This window comes from Acomys russatus, chromosome 6 (genome assembly GCF_903995435.1).
Source record: "Acomys russatus chromosome 6, mAcoRus1.1, whole genome shotgun sequence".
Lineage (NCBI taxonomy): Eukaryota > Metazoa > Chordata > Mammalia > Rodentia > Muridae > Acomys > Acomys russatus.
Genome location: NC_067142.1, coordinates 52201087 through 52218977, shown reverse-complemented (window position 1 = coordinate 52218977; position 17891 = coordinate 52201087). Strand labels below are relative to the sequence as shown.

Here is a 17891-nt window from a genome sequence, read left to right as displayed (position 1 = left end):
ACTTTCTATGCGCCTAGAATCCCACTTTGAGAGGGAAAAACAAAAGAAGGTTGGATTCCGTGGACAGTGTTAGCAGTGAGCAGAGAAAAACAAAACAAAACATGCCAAACAAACAAAAGCCTGAAGGGCTGGACCACACTGTTTCCAAGTCCCCTTTCCACTGTCTGCCAAAGCCCTGTAGTTTGGGACTCAGAGATCAGCAAGCAATCTTCAGCTGCAGCAGGCAGGTTTAGAGTGCAAGACTATCTGTGCCCAGATGCACGGGGCCTGGGGAAGATGAGTGAGGATGAAGGGTGACTGTGGCCCAAACAGCTGATGGTCCCAAGTCTCTTGTCATTGATGAAACAACAACAACAACAACAACAAAACCAACAACAACAAAACCAACTGCCTACAAGGACTATTGAATGCTTTAATGAGGTCTTTCAAATGACATTTCTTGGTGCATATTACATGCTTGGTGCATTACAAAACTGTGGGGGCATGAGGGGGTATTGGGCAGCACCCCACAGGCCAGACACTGGCTCTGAGAACACTGCTGTGACCTTGACCAGACATACAGCAGAAGATGAAGGGGAGCCAGACTCTGGGACCAGGAATGCTGAGCTTGGAAGTTTCCTGAGGTGATGGGAGTGAGGTGGCCAGAGAAGGGCTTGGCAGGAAGGGATATATGGTCTGGAGGAGGGGGCAGGGGAAGGGATAACCTTCTGAAAGCTTTGGGTGTGCCGGTTCTCTGTACCCCATTACTTCCCAGGAAGCATTGTTGAGTCTAGCAGGGACAGAGGGGACATGTGGCCTCTGTATTCCTTAGTTTTCTCATTGCTGAGGTAAAATACCTGGTAAGAGCAACTTGAGGAAGAAAAGCTTTCTTTTGGCTCCCGCTTTAAGAGTCCATCATGGCAGTGCACTCACAGTGGTAGAGCATGTTGCTCAGTTCACCTCCTCCTTTTTTCTTTCTTCGGTCTTTTGGGACAGGGTTTCTCTGTGTAGCCTTGGCTGTCCTAGACTTGCTCTGTAGACCAGGCTGGCCTCGAACTCACAGCAATCTGCCTGCCTCCGCCTCCCCAAATGCTGAACTGCGGCTGATGGAAGGGTGTGGCCCATGTTTCAGGGAGGTGCCTCCTTGCTCAATTAAATCTTTCAAAACCACCCTCACAGGGATGCCCAGAAGTCCACTTACATGGTGATTCCAAATCCCGTCAAGCTCACAAGAGAGGTTAGCGCTCAGACACTCCAAACTCTTTCTCGCCAGCTGAGCTGTGTGGTCTTGGGCAATCACTACCTGTCTCTGTGCTCCGGTTTCCTTCTATGTTGAGGGAGTTGGATTAGGTTACTAGTCCTTCTCAGGTAATATTCATCTCAGAATAACAATATTGCATGTTCTTTATAGAAAATTAAAACATTACATTAATAGCCCCCAAAATTGTCAGGTATGGTAGCACAAATCCTTAATTCCAGCACCTGGGAGGCAGAGGCAGGTGGTTCTCTGTGAGTTCAAGGCCAGCCTGGGTTTACATATTGTGTTCCAGGCAAGCCAGGGATATGTAGTGAGACCCTGTCTTAGAAAGGCCAAATAATAATAACAGTAACAACAACAACAACAACAACAATAATAATAACCTAAATACAAGGCAGATCATGGGCTAAGGAGATGGCTTAGTGGGTAAAGTGTGTGGTGTGCAAGCATGAGGACCTGAGTTCGAATCCTTAAGCCCCCTGTAGAGCCAGATGCAGCAGCACGTACTATAACCCTGGTGCACCTGTGGTAAGATGGGAGGTTGGCCATTGCTGTCCAGCTAGCCTGGCATTCACAGCCACAAAAATAAGAGTCCCTACCTCACATAAGGTGGAAAGCAAGGAATAACACTCAAGACTGCCCTTTGACCGCCCCCCCCACACGTGCTGCAGCATCTCCATGACCACCCCCGACAAACATGCACACACATATACAACACATCCATTATATACAGACATTGAAAAATTAGATCGCTGTGGGCCAGTCCTGGCACCATGGGAATGCGACTGTGATTGTGTGCTGTTAGCAGGGGCTATGTCCGCATCCCAAAAGCTGGCGTGTACTCTGGATGTGACCCCTTTTTATGTGTGGAGCAGGCTGGCTGTGCCCGGATAGAGCTTTATATGCCCATGACATGGCTGTGGCCTTAGAGTGGGTGGTGATATATGTTGGAAATATTGGTACATACAGTAACAGTAAATATCAGCAACTCACCTGTCAAGTGTGGTGATAGAGAAAAGAAATACATGTGGGGAAGTGTCAGCCGAGAAAAAAAATATACAGCCAGCAGTAAATCACAGCCAAGCAATTAAAGCATAAAATCAAGTTAGGCAGTATTTTGTTTCCTTGGGATGGCGCATCACGGGGTGGCAGCTCCCGCACACAGGAGGTTGAACTAGGGCCTGGCCTGGTGCCCACTGCCTGCCTGCCAGTGGCCAAGCGTGAAGAAGGGCTCTAGAGTCCAACCCCATCACCTTGGCTTTCAGCTCTGAGAAGGTGGCATCTTACCCACCTCTCATCTGTAATAGGCCCTTATGTGAATGCTCTAGGAGTGGGCCCCTTTTATGTTCTTGGAACCCAGGCCCTGCTCTGGGAAAGGGGACACATCTCTAGGGATAGGATGGAAGGGGGAGGGGATGAGAGCTGACCTCTGGAGTTAGCAATTCGAGGCCACCCATGACCAAATGTCTGGGCCGCACATTGAGCGGCTGGATTCAAGAGACGCCTGGCCGGGGGGGGGGGGGGGGGGGGGTTGGGGCACTAGAGTCATGGATTCCAGACGTCTTCTGAGGAGTTTGCTAAAGCAAGTGCAGAGCTGTGTAGAAGGTGAGGCGGGGCATGGTGTTTGCTCTAAAGGGGAGTAGAGAAATGAATGTTAGATGAACAATGTGGGGTCAAGTATCAGAAATAGTGTCATGGGTCCTGTGCACTGAAGGGAAGGATCAAGGAAACAGGACGTTGTGGAAGGCAGAGGGGACAGCTCTTTGGGGAATCTAAACCAGGCACCCTGTGTCTAAGGGGAGGGTGGTGAACAGTAGTAGCTCAGGCCAGCTGTAGGAAGCCAGGGCTGGAGAAGCCTCCTGCTATCATGGTGGATGGGAGAGTGGTTTTGGGGGGGACACATGCTAGATTTTTGTCTACTCTTGGAAAATTGGGAACTGGGCCTATTTTAATTTCTGGGGTCCCCTTGGGGGGGTGGGTATTATTATTTAGAGGAAGTCTAAGCAGTGAGGCTGTGTGCTTTTCCTCAACTCTGTTCAGACACCTGTGCTTGTTGGGGTGGGGGTGGTGAGGGTAGAGAGAAGCCAGGAAAGCCAGGAATGTGAGGGAAGGATTAGTCAGATGGATGTGGTGTCTTTGTTGGGCAGAGAGGAAACTGAGGCCACAGCACTGGGGTGTGAGTGGCAGGGCCAGGGAGGGGTAGTGTCCTGGAGTCAGGTCCCGAGAGCTGTGTAATGAAGTCACTAGAGATGCTGGCATGCACGATGCTGCGCTGGGGGGCTGCAGTCACCAAGGACTGAGTAGGGAGTGCTGGGGTGGCAGTGAGGTGGCTTGTGCATTCACAAGATCTGCCACGAGGGATACACAGTAGGAGCTTGGTGAATGCGGGCACTCAGTGATGTCTCAGTGACCCCCCCCCAAAACAACTGTGTGACTCTGGTCACGTGACAGCACCTAAACCCATCCACGTGCGGGGAGTCAGTAAGATAGGATTTTTGTGACCCTAGTTCTAGAAGTTCTGTGCCTGCAGGGCCCGCCCACTGTTGTCTTTCCATAGGATCCAGACACTACGAATGTGTTTCTGCCCATCAAGATCAGAGGGGTCTAGAGAGACAGAAGCAGAGGGTGGGACAAGGACAGAAGGCCTGGCCCTTCCTGGGGTCAGAGGTAGCCTGGAGAGATGGCTCTGGTGTCTTTGGCACTGCCTTAGCTCCTAGCTGTGTGATGGGTGCACACACTTTGGGGTGAGGGCTACCACAACAGGCCCTTGCCTTGTGGGACGCTTTTGCTCAGGTGCTGCTGGGGACATATGAGGGACGTGAGGCCCTGTTTTCAAGCTTGGTTTTGGTCAGGGGTACTGTGCTTGCTTCCTGTCACTGTGATGCATACCAGAGAGAAGGGAGATCTGCTTCGTCTCACCATGTCAGTGGGTTCCACTTACTGCAGCGGAGAAGGCATGGAGGAGCCGCTTGCCTTGTGTTGGCCAGGGAGTGGAGCAGAGAGATGGAGTGATCACCTGCATGCTGGCCTTTCTCCTTTTATTCCATCTGGGACCCTAACCTATGGGATGGTGCCACCTACATTAGGGGAGCTCTTCCCCGACTTTGTTAGTCCTCTGTGGAAACATCCCCACAGACACAGCAGAGCAGGCTGGACTCCCAGGCGTTGCTCTCAATCAAGTAGACAAGCAAGATTAACCCACCCCAGGCACCACAGTCTGCGCTTGGTGCCTTTGATGCCTGTGCGGTTTTAGAAGTGTTGGGTTCGCAGGGGCATGGTGGCACATGACTTTAATCCCAGCACTTGGGAGGCAGAGGCTGGTGGATCGCTGTGAGTTCGAGGCCAGTCTGGTCTACAAAGTGAGTCCAGGACAGCCAAGGCTACACAGAGAGACCCTGTCTCAAAATACCAAAAAAAAAAAAAAAAAAAAAAAATTGTTGGGTTCAAATCTTCATTCTCTCTTTGCTGTTGCTGGGAACTGGAGCAGTACGTCACCTCTCTGCCTCAGTTTCTCGTCTGCTACAAGATATTGCGGTGCCCACTTTTCAGCTTGGACACTCTGGAGACATCTGTGAGGTGAATGTGATGACAATGACAGTGGATGGAGCTTCATGTTGTAGGAAACTTCAACATGGGACTCCATGTCGTGTCTGCAATAGAAAAGCTTTTGATGGGAGCTGTTGTTCTGGTCTTGGAAATGGCTCTTCCGTGGTTACTCAGGTACACCATTCAGGAGTTCATTCACTCACTCACTCATTCATTCATTCATTCACTCATTCATTCATTCACTCACTCATTCATTCATTCAGCAGGTCTTGTCACTTCCCTACTACATGCTGGGTGAGGACAAGAAAAAGGGCTGATGGGAGGTAGGCCATCGACAAGTCCTTGCTTGCATCCATGTCTCTCTGTGGCACTGTTTAAGCCCAGTGTCTTGGGAATGCTATGCACGCTCTCTCACCCCAAGCCATGATCCCTAGCCCCTTCCGTGCATTTCTGTGCTTATTTTGGATGAACTCTAGCTGCTGCCCCATGAGGCTTAGTCAGGCCCAGCCTGCAGGAATGGTCTTCTAGAGAGTGCGGCCACAGTGCAGGATTTGTGGAGTGGGCACTGCCTACACACAGTAGATCTTTGGTGACAGCACTCAGTTGGGTGCTGCTTGGGAAATCCCCCAGAAGCCATGTTCCTTAGTGTGTGGCCATTTCTCCCCCTCACCCCAGGATCCTTCAAAACTGGCCAGACTATTGCTGAGACTACTGGCTCTCTGTGTAGCAGCCACACTCAAGAGTTTTAGTTTGTTTTAGGTCCAGGAATTTTTCAAATGGCAGTGTGTGGCACTATAGCTGGTCACATGACAATTGTGTCACCTGCCACAGCTTCTTCATATGTAACTATGCCTGGTCTGATATAGCACACTAGAGACCATTCTGTTTGTCACCAATGACCTGCCCCCACCCCACTTATTCTAGGTCCGCTGGCTGTGACTGAGTGCTCCTTGGGGCTGGGACAGGCCAGGGGAACTCCAGGGCCAAGAAAGTGCACAAAGTACCCCTGGCAAGGATCCTGTTGGCTATGGTTCAGGAGAAAGGTAGTGAGGGGCAGCTCCTACACTCCCCCACTGGTAAAAATCCCACAATCAAAAAAATTGCTCCAATGGCTGAAAAATGCTGGTGGGCAAGTCCATTTATTTTTCATTTTCCCTGTGCACTTGCACCCTTGAGCATGAATCACTGTCGAGATGAGATTAAATTTATCCCCCCCCCCCCCGTTATCTTTCACGTCTCCATTGCTCTGGTGTCACTTGGGTTTCTGGCTACTGGAAGCCCATCAGCTTTTTCTAGGCCAGGAGAAGTGGCTTTCTTGTGGGAGAGGCTGCAGCAGGGTTTGTTCTGCTCTGGCGTGCCCCCTCAGTCCTCTCCTCCTGGGGAGGATTGGCATTAGGGAGCTCTTCTGTGGGGAGGCTGCCACCCCAGCATTTTCAGCAGCAGGTGTGGACGCATGCCTTCGGGAGCTTCTCGGAAGGGTTTGTAGTAAGCACAGCGGAGACGTTGTTCATGGGCAAGGGGGTGGCTGGGTAAGCATAGAGCTGGTGGGAACATTTTCGAGTGATACGGATACAGTCTTCCCTCCTGTCTGGGTCCCTGTCCCACTCCGACGCACACAATGACACACGGGAGCATGCACACATAGGACACCTGCCTTTCTGCTTAACCCAGGAGCAGCTGCACCTCCACTGCCTGTGGAGGAAGCCGGGGCATCATCCACATTCTAAGCAGCTGAGGCTGGTGCAGACCTGGTGCTGTGCTTACCACACTCAGGTTTCGCCCACTATGAACATCCTCCAGTTATGTCAGTCAGCAAATAGAAACTGTTCTTCCGTGTTCTACATCCCCATGAGAATCTGACAAAAGCCCAGGTCCCTCCGAGGCAGGATTCAGACTACTTTGGAGAGCTCATAAGACCTCACACTCTTGCTCTGAGAGGCTAGCTTCCTCTAGAGGCACATCTCAGCCCCTCATACCCAGCCCTTTTCTCGTATGGCCTCAGAGAGGCAGCCTCCTTACCACACCATAGCTGTTGAGGAACTCCTCCTGATATGGAGACCCCCACTGCTCTCCAGGAGGACATGTTCCTGGCTGAGGGGGGGGGGCTGTGGAAGCCACAGCTGTCCATGCCTGTTGCAGGCCTGTGCAGCCCCCTCAGCAGGTGTCATTGCTGCATAAGAGACCCATCATTCTGCATTAATCTGGGATTCATCATGATAGCCATGACCATAATTAATTTATTTGGTATTAATGTGGATGAAATATGTACTGTCCTTTCAGGGGAAATCAGGCTGCCTATAAGCATTAGTTAAAAGGACCATTAAAATCAAACCTTCCCCAGATCCATTAGGCAAAGTCTCTCATCCTGAAGAAGATAAAGTTCTGCTGTGTGAAGTGTCATGAATAATTAGGTTGATTGCTGTTTTAAACTCTGCCCCAGCTTCCCACCCCTCCTGCCTCCCTCCTTTCCTTCCAGACCGGAGAAGAATTACCTGCGGCCAAGCACCGCCTTCCCCGCCTTGTCTCTAGTATTTCTCTCTTGTTCCTGTGGCCAGTGCCATGGCTCTGTGGGTGTCCATGTCTGGGGCGGGGAGATGGGCTCTGAGGATCTCCTTGGATGCTGCTTCCACTGTGTCTATTTCTTCTCCCTTGCTAGCCCCGGGAAAGGGTGGCAATGGATGGCATCCTCTTGTCTGCCAGGCCAGAAAGGGGTAGACCAGAGGGAGGCTGGAAGCAGGCTTTCCCTAAATGAGATCTGCAGATTCCTTACTGGAGAATATAGGAAGGGTTTGGTGGTGTGGCTTCCTGGGCCAACCTGGGACTGTGACATGCACGGGGAGTGTTGCACTTTTGTGTGTGTGTGTGTGTATTTGGGGGGGGGGGGAATGCTCACTTTGCTGACAATGTGTTTCCTCCAGAGTGCCAGTGTGGACACAGGCATGTGCTGTCCTCCAGTCAGCCACACGGGGCTCCTCCTATGGGAAACCTTGCTGTGTACATGAGACTGAGCGGCTCACAGCATACATGGTTCCCTACCAGGCTGTTCTGTTAGGAAGCACCACAAAGCTGTGGAAAGCAGGAGGTGAAGCGTGACTTCCTGCTCTGGAGGGCACTTAGAACCCCCTCGCTGCCTCCATGCATTGAAGATGTCTGTCCCCTTGGGTCCCTGTGATGTCAGCCTTGGGAGGGCAACTGAGGACTCTAGCTCTGACCCAACCCCATCACTGGGACACAAAGCAAAGAAGCCAGCAGGAGGCCCAGGAGTCCTGTATCCTTCGTGTGCTGTGGACCCGGGAGTGGTGGGGCGGGAGAGGGCTGATAAATGGGTGAGACCCCAACCTGACCCCCTTGTTTTCACTTTTTTTTTTTTTTTACTGCTGTCCTGACAGGCGCTTTGGCACAAAATGCACAGCCTGCCAGCAGGGCATCCCCCCGACCCAGGTGGTCCGCAAGGCCCAGGACTTTGTCTATCATCTGCACTGCTTCGCTTGCATCATCTGTAACCGGCAGCTGGCCACGGGCGACGAGTTCTACCTGATGGAGGATGGGCGGCTAGTGTGCAAGGAGGACTACGAGACTGCCAAGCAAAACGGTAAGCAGCGTGGCCTTGCGCACGCTCCTCCAGAGCTTTGCAGGCTGTGTGCTATGCATCGAGGTGCCTGTCTTTCTGAGTCCCTCCTGTCCAGCCCTCTGGGCACTGCCCAGGCTTGGCCTCATCCCATACTTGTAACCAGAGTTCCACAGTGAGATTTAGTTCTAAGCACTCCCCAACCCCTCAGACCTTGCTGGCTTTGTGAAGCATTAATAAAGCTGTAGTTATTGAGAATTGTTGAGGCCCTTATGAGGTAGTGAACTTGGTGGTCTCCTTGCCTGGAGCATGGCTGGTGAGCTGAGGGGTGGCTGGGAGCTCGGCTGACAGGGGTAGGAGGGTGGGGTGGCATTTGAGTCACACATTTTCCTAACCATCTCATGCCTTATAGGACTCAATCAGCAAGAGCCACAGGATTTTTAGGGCTGGCCTGTTTTCAGTTGTCTCCTGTCTCTCAGGCTGTGGGCTCAGGGGTACCAGCTCTTGAGTGCCTGAAACCCTGAAGCTGGAGCAAGTGTGTCAGTCAGTCAGCCAGTCAGTCAGCCATTCATTCATTCATTCATTCATTCAGTCAGTCAGTCAGTCAGAGCAATGACTGGGAGAAGCCATGTTTAGGGAGACCCAACAGTATGAGGGCCTTTGCCTCACCTCAAGGCCACAGCACACACCGCAGTGGAAATTCACAGCTCAGTGCAGGCTGAGGTCATCTCTCAAGGATTCCCTGCCACCCCTGGGAACCTAGCCTCAGATGGGCAGCCTGAGAAGCTGCCCTGCTGGCTCTCCTTGTCACAGCTTCAGAGAGCAGAAGCCCTCTGCATGAACAGGGCTCAGACCCGTGCATTCCCCATACTCCCCAGAGGAAGGCCAGTCCTGCCTCTCACTTTCCTGAAGCAGGCCCCACTCATGGCTTCTGTTAGAGCTCTGCCAGGAGGGTATCATGTCCTGTATCTGACTCCAGAATTTGACCGAACCCAATCTAGGATTCTTAAGCCCCAGCTCCTAGAATGTCCGGGTCCTTTTGCTCTTGACTAGCATTTCTGTCAACTCAGGTATTCTGTGAAGGCAGCTCTGTAGATTGGTCTGGGCTTGATGGAAATACCAACCAACCAAACCAACCAACCAACCAACCAACCAACCAACCAAACAAACAAACAAACATACAACTAACCAAACAACCAACCAACCAACCAACCAACTAAACAAACAAACAACTTCATGTATTTCTTTCTAGCTCTTTCCTGGGTCTGGATCTGATTAATACAGGGAGAAATTAGATTTCTGTGGTGGGGAGTAGGCTGAGGCAATCCTTCAGGGCCCTGTGGTGAGTCAGCTGGGCCAACCTTGTCTCTGGCTTGTGGCAAAATGAGACAGGAGCCTCCTCTCTCCGGGACTCCTAATTCTGACTTTTTCTGGTAGACAGAGGACATTGGTCGGCTTGCCCCCAGGGCCCAGAGAGACCTCTGCAGCTCCCATGCACACCTGTGCCTTGCTGACTCATCCACTGAGAGCAGTGGGCCTCATGCTTCCTAATGCAGTGACCCTTGGCTATACTTCCTCATTGAGGTGACCTCCAACCATAACACTATTTTCCTCACTGTAATTTTGCTACTGTTATGACTCATAATGTAAATATCTGTGTTTTCTGATGGTGTTAGGTGAAATGACCAGTCCATTCTAAAGTGGTCATGACCCACAGGTTGAGAACCATTGCTCTAGTCCCTTAACATGCCATACTGTTGCTTTGGAGTCCCCCAGGATGCCACAGAAGGGTGTCAACACAGAAGGATTCAGGGATACCAAGAGAACTGAAGACTCTGGTGACATTTACAAGAATTGTGCTGGGTCTTACTGTCAAAGACCTCATGTTGACCTTGTGGCTTCTCAATCCACAATCTCCTGGTGCTATATATATAGATGGTTCCAGAAAGGAGGGAGACTGGCAGTAGTGTCACAGGGGAGGCAAGAATGACATGGCAGGGCTTGCCATCTTATGGAAGGAGGTTGTTCTACTGCAGCCTTCTTGTAGGACAGTGGAAAGCACAGGTCTTGGCACAGGTGGGCACTTAGAGATTTGGAGCTTCTGGGGCAAGTTGTGTAACTGGGGCAAGTTGAGTCTCAGCCTTGGCACACTGGGCTGCTTCCTGAGGCTAACTAGGAAGATGCTTCTAAAAGGGACTACTGAATAAGAGAAAGGCCCTAGCAGAGAAGTGTGCTAAAGGGTTAAAGGCAGCTGAAGGTTCTTGTTGCCCAGGTGTCCCTGGCCTTGTCCCCTGCAGGGATCCTAGATGTGGTCCAGACGTTAGTCTGCTGTAATACACGTGGCTGTTTTTAGTTTTCATTCCTTCTTCTCTCTGAATCTTCTTCCAGGTTCCTTATTCCCTCCCGTGAGCTAAACAAAGGGTCCAATGTCAGCCATGTGCACCTGAGCAGGAATGATTTTGTTCATTCATCTCATCTCCTTCGATATTTGCATTTTCAATATAACGATGCTGCATTTTATGCCAGGGACAAGTTTTAGGAGACATTGCATAATTCAAAATGAACATATGTTAAGGCTAATTTTCCATGGGAATTAATGTTATAAGTGTGTGTAGCAGGGGTGTATTCTGCAGTCACACCAATCCATAACCGAAGTATATTTCCCCTTAATGCTACTTTTTATTTTCACAGCATTATCTCCAGTACCTGGCTGAATGCTCTCTCCTAAATTAACAGCCTAGGGTGTCATGGTCTTGCTTGGCCTTCCTCATAGTGTTTTTATCACACTTAACTTCCGCACCAAAGTTATTGATTTTTGGGTACATTTTTCAGCGTGAGCACTACCACCACTACTTAATGAATACTTGGACGACATTGTTATAGGATATAAAAAAGGATTTTAAATTATAATAACAGTGAATGTTAAAATAACAGCATAACAGTTCCCATAATCGCACGAAGAAAGTCCTGTGCACACAAGCAGTGGTGCTGCACCAACCAGCCACTGACAGTGGTGACAGGGCACTGACATGGGCTATGAGGAAGTGACTTCTAATTCACTCAGCAATCCTGTTCTGAAATTAAGTGACTCTCATGACTTGGGTCCCCTCTTTTGAGACACACACACACACACACACACACACACACACACACACACACACACACACACACACAGAGTTTCTTTTCAATGAGAGGTTCTCGCTGTGTTATCCTGGTTGGTCTTGGGCTCAAGTGATTCTCCTGCCTCAGCCCCTAGAGGAGCTGAGACTAAAGGCTTATGCTATTCTTTCATGTTTGGAAATTTGTACATGAAGGCCATCTGTGTACTTTGAAAACACATAATTTCATGTTTATATAATTTAGATTTGCATCAGTGTTATGCTGTGAACTCCATAAATCTGGCAGGAATGGCTAAGCCTGGCACTACAACATCTCCCCAGCATGCTGGGCAGAGCCAAGTTTGAAGTGTTGGGGGAACTCCTGAATGCTCAAGATGTCACTCTGTATCCAAATGTAACAACCCAGCTTTCTCAAGAACTTGAGGCCCACTACTCAAAACCCACTGAACACGTTTGCTGACCAATATGTTGCCCTACAAGTCCTCACCTGTTGCTTTGCAGACGCTTTAACTATGACCCACAGTATGAAACTCATTTTACCTTTCAACTAAGTATTCCTCAATGCTGTGAAAGCTAAGCGTGTTTCACACAACACTACATATTTTATTCTATTTGCCCTATGATTTTTGAGCATTAAGCTGACATCATAACTCCAGGGATGCAGGTGGGTGGGTCTGATCCACAGTTTATAAATATATAGATGACTAGTGAGGTGCAGGCTCTGCTCAGGCATCCTTAGTGATGCCCAGTAAGCTGGCAGAGTCAACAAGGCCTATGGGGGTGGGCAGTGGAACAGGAGGCTCTGGAGAGGTGAAGGAGCAGGCTGACTGAAGCAGCTCAGGACAGACTACACTGTGGTTCTTTCCTTTGACAGCCTGACAGGGTGTCTAGACAGAGTATTCCCCATGACAGGGAAATGAGGGGAATTACCTGTCTTCTGTTTGTGACAGGCCTTGGTGTGGCTTAACTGACCAGGGCGGAAGAAGATGGAGCTGAGGGCAGATGGGAAGGTGGCTTAAACCCGCTCTCCAGTGTTAGTGTCCCTGTGTGAGGAGCACTCCTCCATGACACTGCCTGTTCTTTCCCTGAGGTTGTCTCGGGGAAGGAAGGTGGGCAGAGGAGGCCCAACTGCTTCCACTCAGCTGATTCCATTAAGGCGGTTTTCACTGCAGATGACTCGGAGACCGGGGCTAAGCGGCCGCGGACCACCATCACGGCAAAGCAGCTGGAGACGCTAAAGAACGCGTACAAGAACTCCCCGAAGCCTGCCCGGCACGTGAGGGAGCAACTCTCCTCCGAGACAGGCCTGGACATGAGGGTGGTTCAGGTGAGACACCTGCACTAGTTTGTCCCTGAGGGATCTGGGCCTGTGGTAGGTCTGTGTTGGGAACATGAGTGACACCATTTGGTGAGTGGTGGCACTGAGTGGATAGGGAGCTAAGTTCATGGCCGCTGCTGTGGGGCATGAGGCTCAGGCAGAGACAGTGAGCACCCTGCTCTTTGTTCTGGCATATACCAAAGCTTCGGTCCATTTCCAACCTCCTGCCTTGAGGGTCCAGGCCTTCTGGTACCTCCTGAGTGTTATTCTTGGGGGTCTGGGGTCTCTGAGTAACTCCTGACTGTGTTCCCTGTGCTTTGTGGCAGGTTTGGTTTCAGAACAGAAGGGCCAAGGAGAAACGGCTGAAGAAGGATGCAGGGCGGCACCGCTGGGGCCAGTTCTACAAGAGCGTCAAGAGGAGCCGGGGAGGCAGCAAGCAGGAGAAAGAGAGCTCGGCAGAGGACTGTGGGGTTAGTGACAGTGAGCTGAGCTTCCGAGGTGAGCAGGGCTGGAGGGGTGAGGCCGAGGCCTTAGGCGAGGCCCTAGGGGACAGTGATCCTTGCCAGCAGGAGGGATCTTTCTGATGACCCCCTCCTGGGCACTTTCAGGAAAGGGTGGGAAGGGTATTAGTGGCCCTTCTAGAAGGGTGAGAATTAGAGAGCAAGAGGACGCTGTTGCTAAGATACAGAGGCTGGGGTCCCTGGGACCCAGCCTAGCCTTGTCCTGGTTCAAAGGCCTCCCTACTTTCCTGCTGCCAGAGGTGCCCTCACCAGTCCCGACAGCTGTGAACAGATGACTGTGTGCCAGTCTTTGCCCCAGCCCTCCTGCACTTCTCCCCTTTGCAGGGACACTGAGCTCCTCCCACGGTCCCCTAGAGTAAGCCGGTCCTCCAATCCTGGTGGCAGGAGGACATGCTCAACAGGCCTTTTCCTGGGAAATCAATAATGTGAGTGCATGATGGGGAACTGGCTGCGGTTCTGAACCCCTCCCCCCACCACTCACTCCATCCCGTCCTGTGCACACACGCTTTGCAGCATGCGCTACGTTCAAACCTGTGCATCAGCAAAATTGCAAATTACCCGCATGGGTGAATCCTCAGGTTGTTTGCAAACAACCGTGAACAACTGTTCTTGGTCGCTGAGCCCTCAGATACAGAAGATCTTTTTTGGGGGTGGCAGGGTGGGGAGAGTTCGAAACCTAATTTCTAGAGTAGCTCTGTCACAGTCCTCTGTTTTTCCCCTGAGCCTCAGTCTGTACATGGGGATCTCACATCCTTACCCATCTCAGAATTGTCATGGCCATCAGTGGAAACAGCCAGCCGTGAAGGTGCTCGGGGAAAGCCAAGCACACCTGTGTATATGACCATACATGGATGGCATGGCTGTTACCATAACAGCCTATCATAGGGACGGCAGGTACCAGGTGAAGAGCCAAGTCTCAGTCATCTTATGGTGGAGAAGTCAAGTCTTTACCTTCCTGCTCTCCTTGAATGACACACGCTCCCTCTTTTTTTTTTTTTTTAATGCTCATGAGTGGAATGTGGGGATCAGAGAGAGAGAGTGTCGAAGCCTAGTCACAAGTGGCCTTTTGTAGGTATCACTGTGTAAGCCCAGGTAGAAGTGGAAAAGGGAGACACAGGAACAAGTTACTTACCATGAGCACAGAGCCATGAAATCTCTGACCTCAACCCAGGGGTCTGCTGAGCCCAAACTCTTAGACCACAGTGCTTAGGACCCAGGGAGGGCCAAGGAGATTTGTGCCCTTCCTAGGCATCTCGGCAGGGTTGGAAAAACCGGCTAATCTCGTCTGAGCTGCTCAGAGCCACACCTGAACACACAGAAGCACCAAACCTTGTTTTGCGGCTCATTTCTCTTGGGTGCCAGTGGGTCTCTGGGTATAACATATTCTCTCTGGGTAACACACAAGCTTGTAATTCTTAAGACTAAACCAGCTCACCCCTAGTGGAGAGAGAGATTCTTTCAGCAAATTCCATTAGATCCCCTTAATGAAATTCTTCAAGAAACCAGAAGATCCATTTGCCTTAATCAAATCATTCTTTGTCCTCAGTAAGTAGGTTATTGGATATAGAAAGAAACTGAGTTCTTTCATATTGAACTCCATTTTCAGGTGGATCAGGATTTTTAATTTAATTTAATTTTTTATTTTTTATTTTTGTTTTCCCAAAGAAGGTTTTCCTTATAGCCCTGGCTGTCTTGGACATACTTTGTAGACCTGTAGACCAGGCTGGCTTTGAACTCACAGAGATCCACCTGCCTCTGCCTCCAGAGTGCTAGGATTAAAGGCTGGATCAGAATTTGTATACCGGCCTAAGAGTGGTTCCCAGCCACCTTTATCGTACAGGCCTGTTTCTCAACCAGCCCAACCAAGCACTTTCCTTGGTTTCAGAGTAAACCATATCAATAGTTTCCATTTGTGATATAGTGTGACCCACCAAACTCAGGCACGTTTATTCCTCAGTGTACCCAGGCTATCTATCTCACAGTTACTGTAGACCAACACACTCATCAGACACTTTCCAGCCCATGAGGCAGACCCTGGGTCTTAGGTACAGGCATTCCTTGTTCTCCCTTTGGTCTGGGTTGGTGTCTGGATAATAGGCTGACATGTCTGTGTCTGACCTGTGCTTGGCAGGGAGGCAGCTGTGCCCATGGGCATCCTTCCTGGTCATTGTATTGCTGGTTGTGAAAAGCAGGGACCACCATGAGTCTCGGCTGCTGACAATAAATCTCCGTTCTTTTGTCCACAGAGGATCAAATTCTCTCAGAGCTTGGCCACACCAATAGGATTTATGGCAACGTGGGGGACGTTTCGGGCGGACAGTTAATGAATGGGAACTTCTCCATGGATGGGACAGGACAATCCTATCAGGACTTGAGGGACGGGAGCCCCTATGGAATCCCCCAGTCTCCATCCTCCATATCGTCCTTGCCATCCCATGCTCCTTTGCTCAATGGGCTGGATTACACAGTGGACAATAATCTGGGCATCATTGCTCATGCAGGGCAGGGAGTAAGCCAGACGCTGAGAACCATGGCCGGGGGGCCCACCTCTGACCTCTCCACAGGAAGCAGTGTAGGCTATCCTGATTTTCCAACTAGCCCAGCCTCTTGGCTCGATGAAATGGACCATCCTCCTTTTTAGACTTTCCTCCCTACCTTCCGTGTCCTCCTGGCTTGAGAGGGTATCTTCAAGGATCAAAAGAGACTGGCTTCTTAAAGATCACAAGCACGCCAATATGAAATTTCCATTATTCTCAATGGAAGTCCTCCACCGCCGGGCCTAGAAGGCGGAGGCCACACTAGGACACTGATTTTAGGAGGTGACAGGAGAGCAGCCTCATCTCAAGCACAGCACAGGGGTGGACAGCCTAGAGCTATAGAGACGCTGGCTTGTTGGCTCCCTCCCCTCCTACCCTGCTTAGAGGCTTTGGCTGCTCAGTGCTTTGACAGCACAGGGTGGTGGTTGACAGGCCACCCTGGCCTTTGGGAGCTCTGCTGCAGCTGGTGCATCTCACACTTTGCTTCCTAAATCGCTGTTCTCACAGAACCAGGGTTCCTGAGGGAGTGACACCATGGCCCTTGAGAATAATAAGGTGGTTTCTGGACCACCTTGATTCCACCCTAATTTTCAAAATAAAGTAAGTTATTAAAGGCTAGTAAAAACACTGATGGCCACAGTTTGATATTTAAAAAAAGGCCCATCCTGTTCTGTCTGTTGCTGTGAAAATATGACTTTTTTCCTACCTGCAAGTGTGACCCAGACCCAGTCTGGGTTTCAAAAAAAATCACATCTATATTGTTGAACCGCTGATGGCAAGAGGTGGGCATCCACTGCAAGTGACTCTGGATCTTCACACACAGTCCACTAAGTCCCCCTGGTGCAGAGTGCCTTTTACTTTGCTTGTATCATTTCCTCCTCCAGGCAGGCTGAGGGCTACAAAGTGTTCAAAGCTAAGCCATGCAGAGACCACAATGACAATCAGTGACAACATTTGTGGATGCATTCGGATTCCAAACACATGGTCTGTCTAGCCACACTAGCGGGTGCTAGTCTTCCCCAACTTCCTTGGCTTCATGACAGGGTGGCGTGAACTCAGGGGAGCATCCATTGTACTCCAAAAGAGTCGGTTTTGGTGGGTTTGTGAAGCTATTCTCCTCCCTTTAAACAAACGCTTCCTCTGTGGTACCAGCCGATTCAGTCGGAAGACAGTTTCTGTTGTTTCCAGCCATGCTTTTTTCCCCTTTTTCTTTCTTTCTTTTTTTTCTTTTTCTTTTCTTCTTCTTTTTCTTTTTCTTTTTTTCTTTTTTTTTTTTTTTGGCTTATCTTAATTTGGTTTGGAAGAACTGGGCTCTCTGGGTTGCTGCTGCCCATGTGCCATGTCACACAGACTCCAGTCCTGTGCCCAGAAAGCTCTGTGGGCAGCCCCAGTGCAGGGACCCTCTGCCTGCAAGGTGTGCAAGTTTGCAGTAGTACACAGCAGCTGCACCTCTGTGGCAGACACAACTGTGAGTGGTGGCAGCTCCCACTGGTGTGGTCCACGTCGGCCATCAGGAAGTGCTCGGTGTTCACTAAAATGGGAATTTAGCCAGCTGGAAATTTTTCCCACCCCCCCCCCCCCGCCCCGCTTCAGGAAACTGGTTTATTTCTTCTGGCCTCACATTCTTTTAAGCAAGACCTGAAGGGAAGGGAAAGATGAGTGAGAATTGCCCTTATTTTACGTGAAGTGATGAGAGCAAAGACCCAAGGACTTTTTTTTTTCTCCTGTCAGCCACTCAGCTATATTTTGATGATTCAGGTATGTGGTAGGGAGATGAGAGTAAGGAACACATTTCCTCTTTGGCTGCTGTCTTTTTTTGCAAGCCTCTTTCAAAGCTAAGTTGAGCTACTCTTCTTTGAAGAAATAGTTCTCTGAGCAGCTCTGTGGTAGTGTTTCGGTGGGCTCCAGCTGGCCTTGTTTTTGTTTGGAGAGTGCAAGCAGACCTCTTTCTTGGGACCTCATGTCTGTGGATGATGACGTTCACTGTCCGGTGCTATTGGACTCCCCCGGCAATGTGACAGATGCAGCAGGACATGTGATGGGAA

The 17891-nt window shown here is 50.3% G+C and overlaps 1 protein-coding gene across 1 annotated transcript in view; it reads left to right on the top strand.

The window, feature by feature from the left end:
• Lhx4 (LIM homeobox 4) overlaps positions 1 to 15950 on the top strand; it is a 40324-nt gene extending 24374 nt beyond the window's left edge. The window contains exons 3-6 of the mRNA XM_051147615.1: positions 8173 to 8375; positions 12643 to 12797; positions 13115 to 13286; positions 15556 to 15950. Of these exons, the coding sequence (XP_051003572.1) occupies positions 8173 to 8375; positions 12643 to 12797; positions 13115 to 13286; positions 15556 to 15950 (925 nt within the window). The remainder of the gene's footprint in view (positions 1 to 8172; positions 8376 to 12642; positions 12798 to 13114; positions 13287 to 15555) is intronic.
• Positions 15951 to 17891: the final 1941 nt, after the last annotated feature.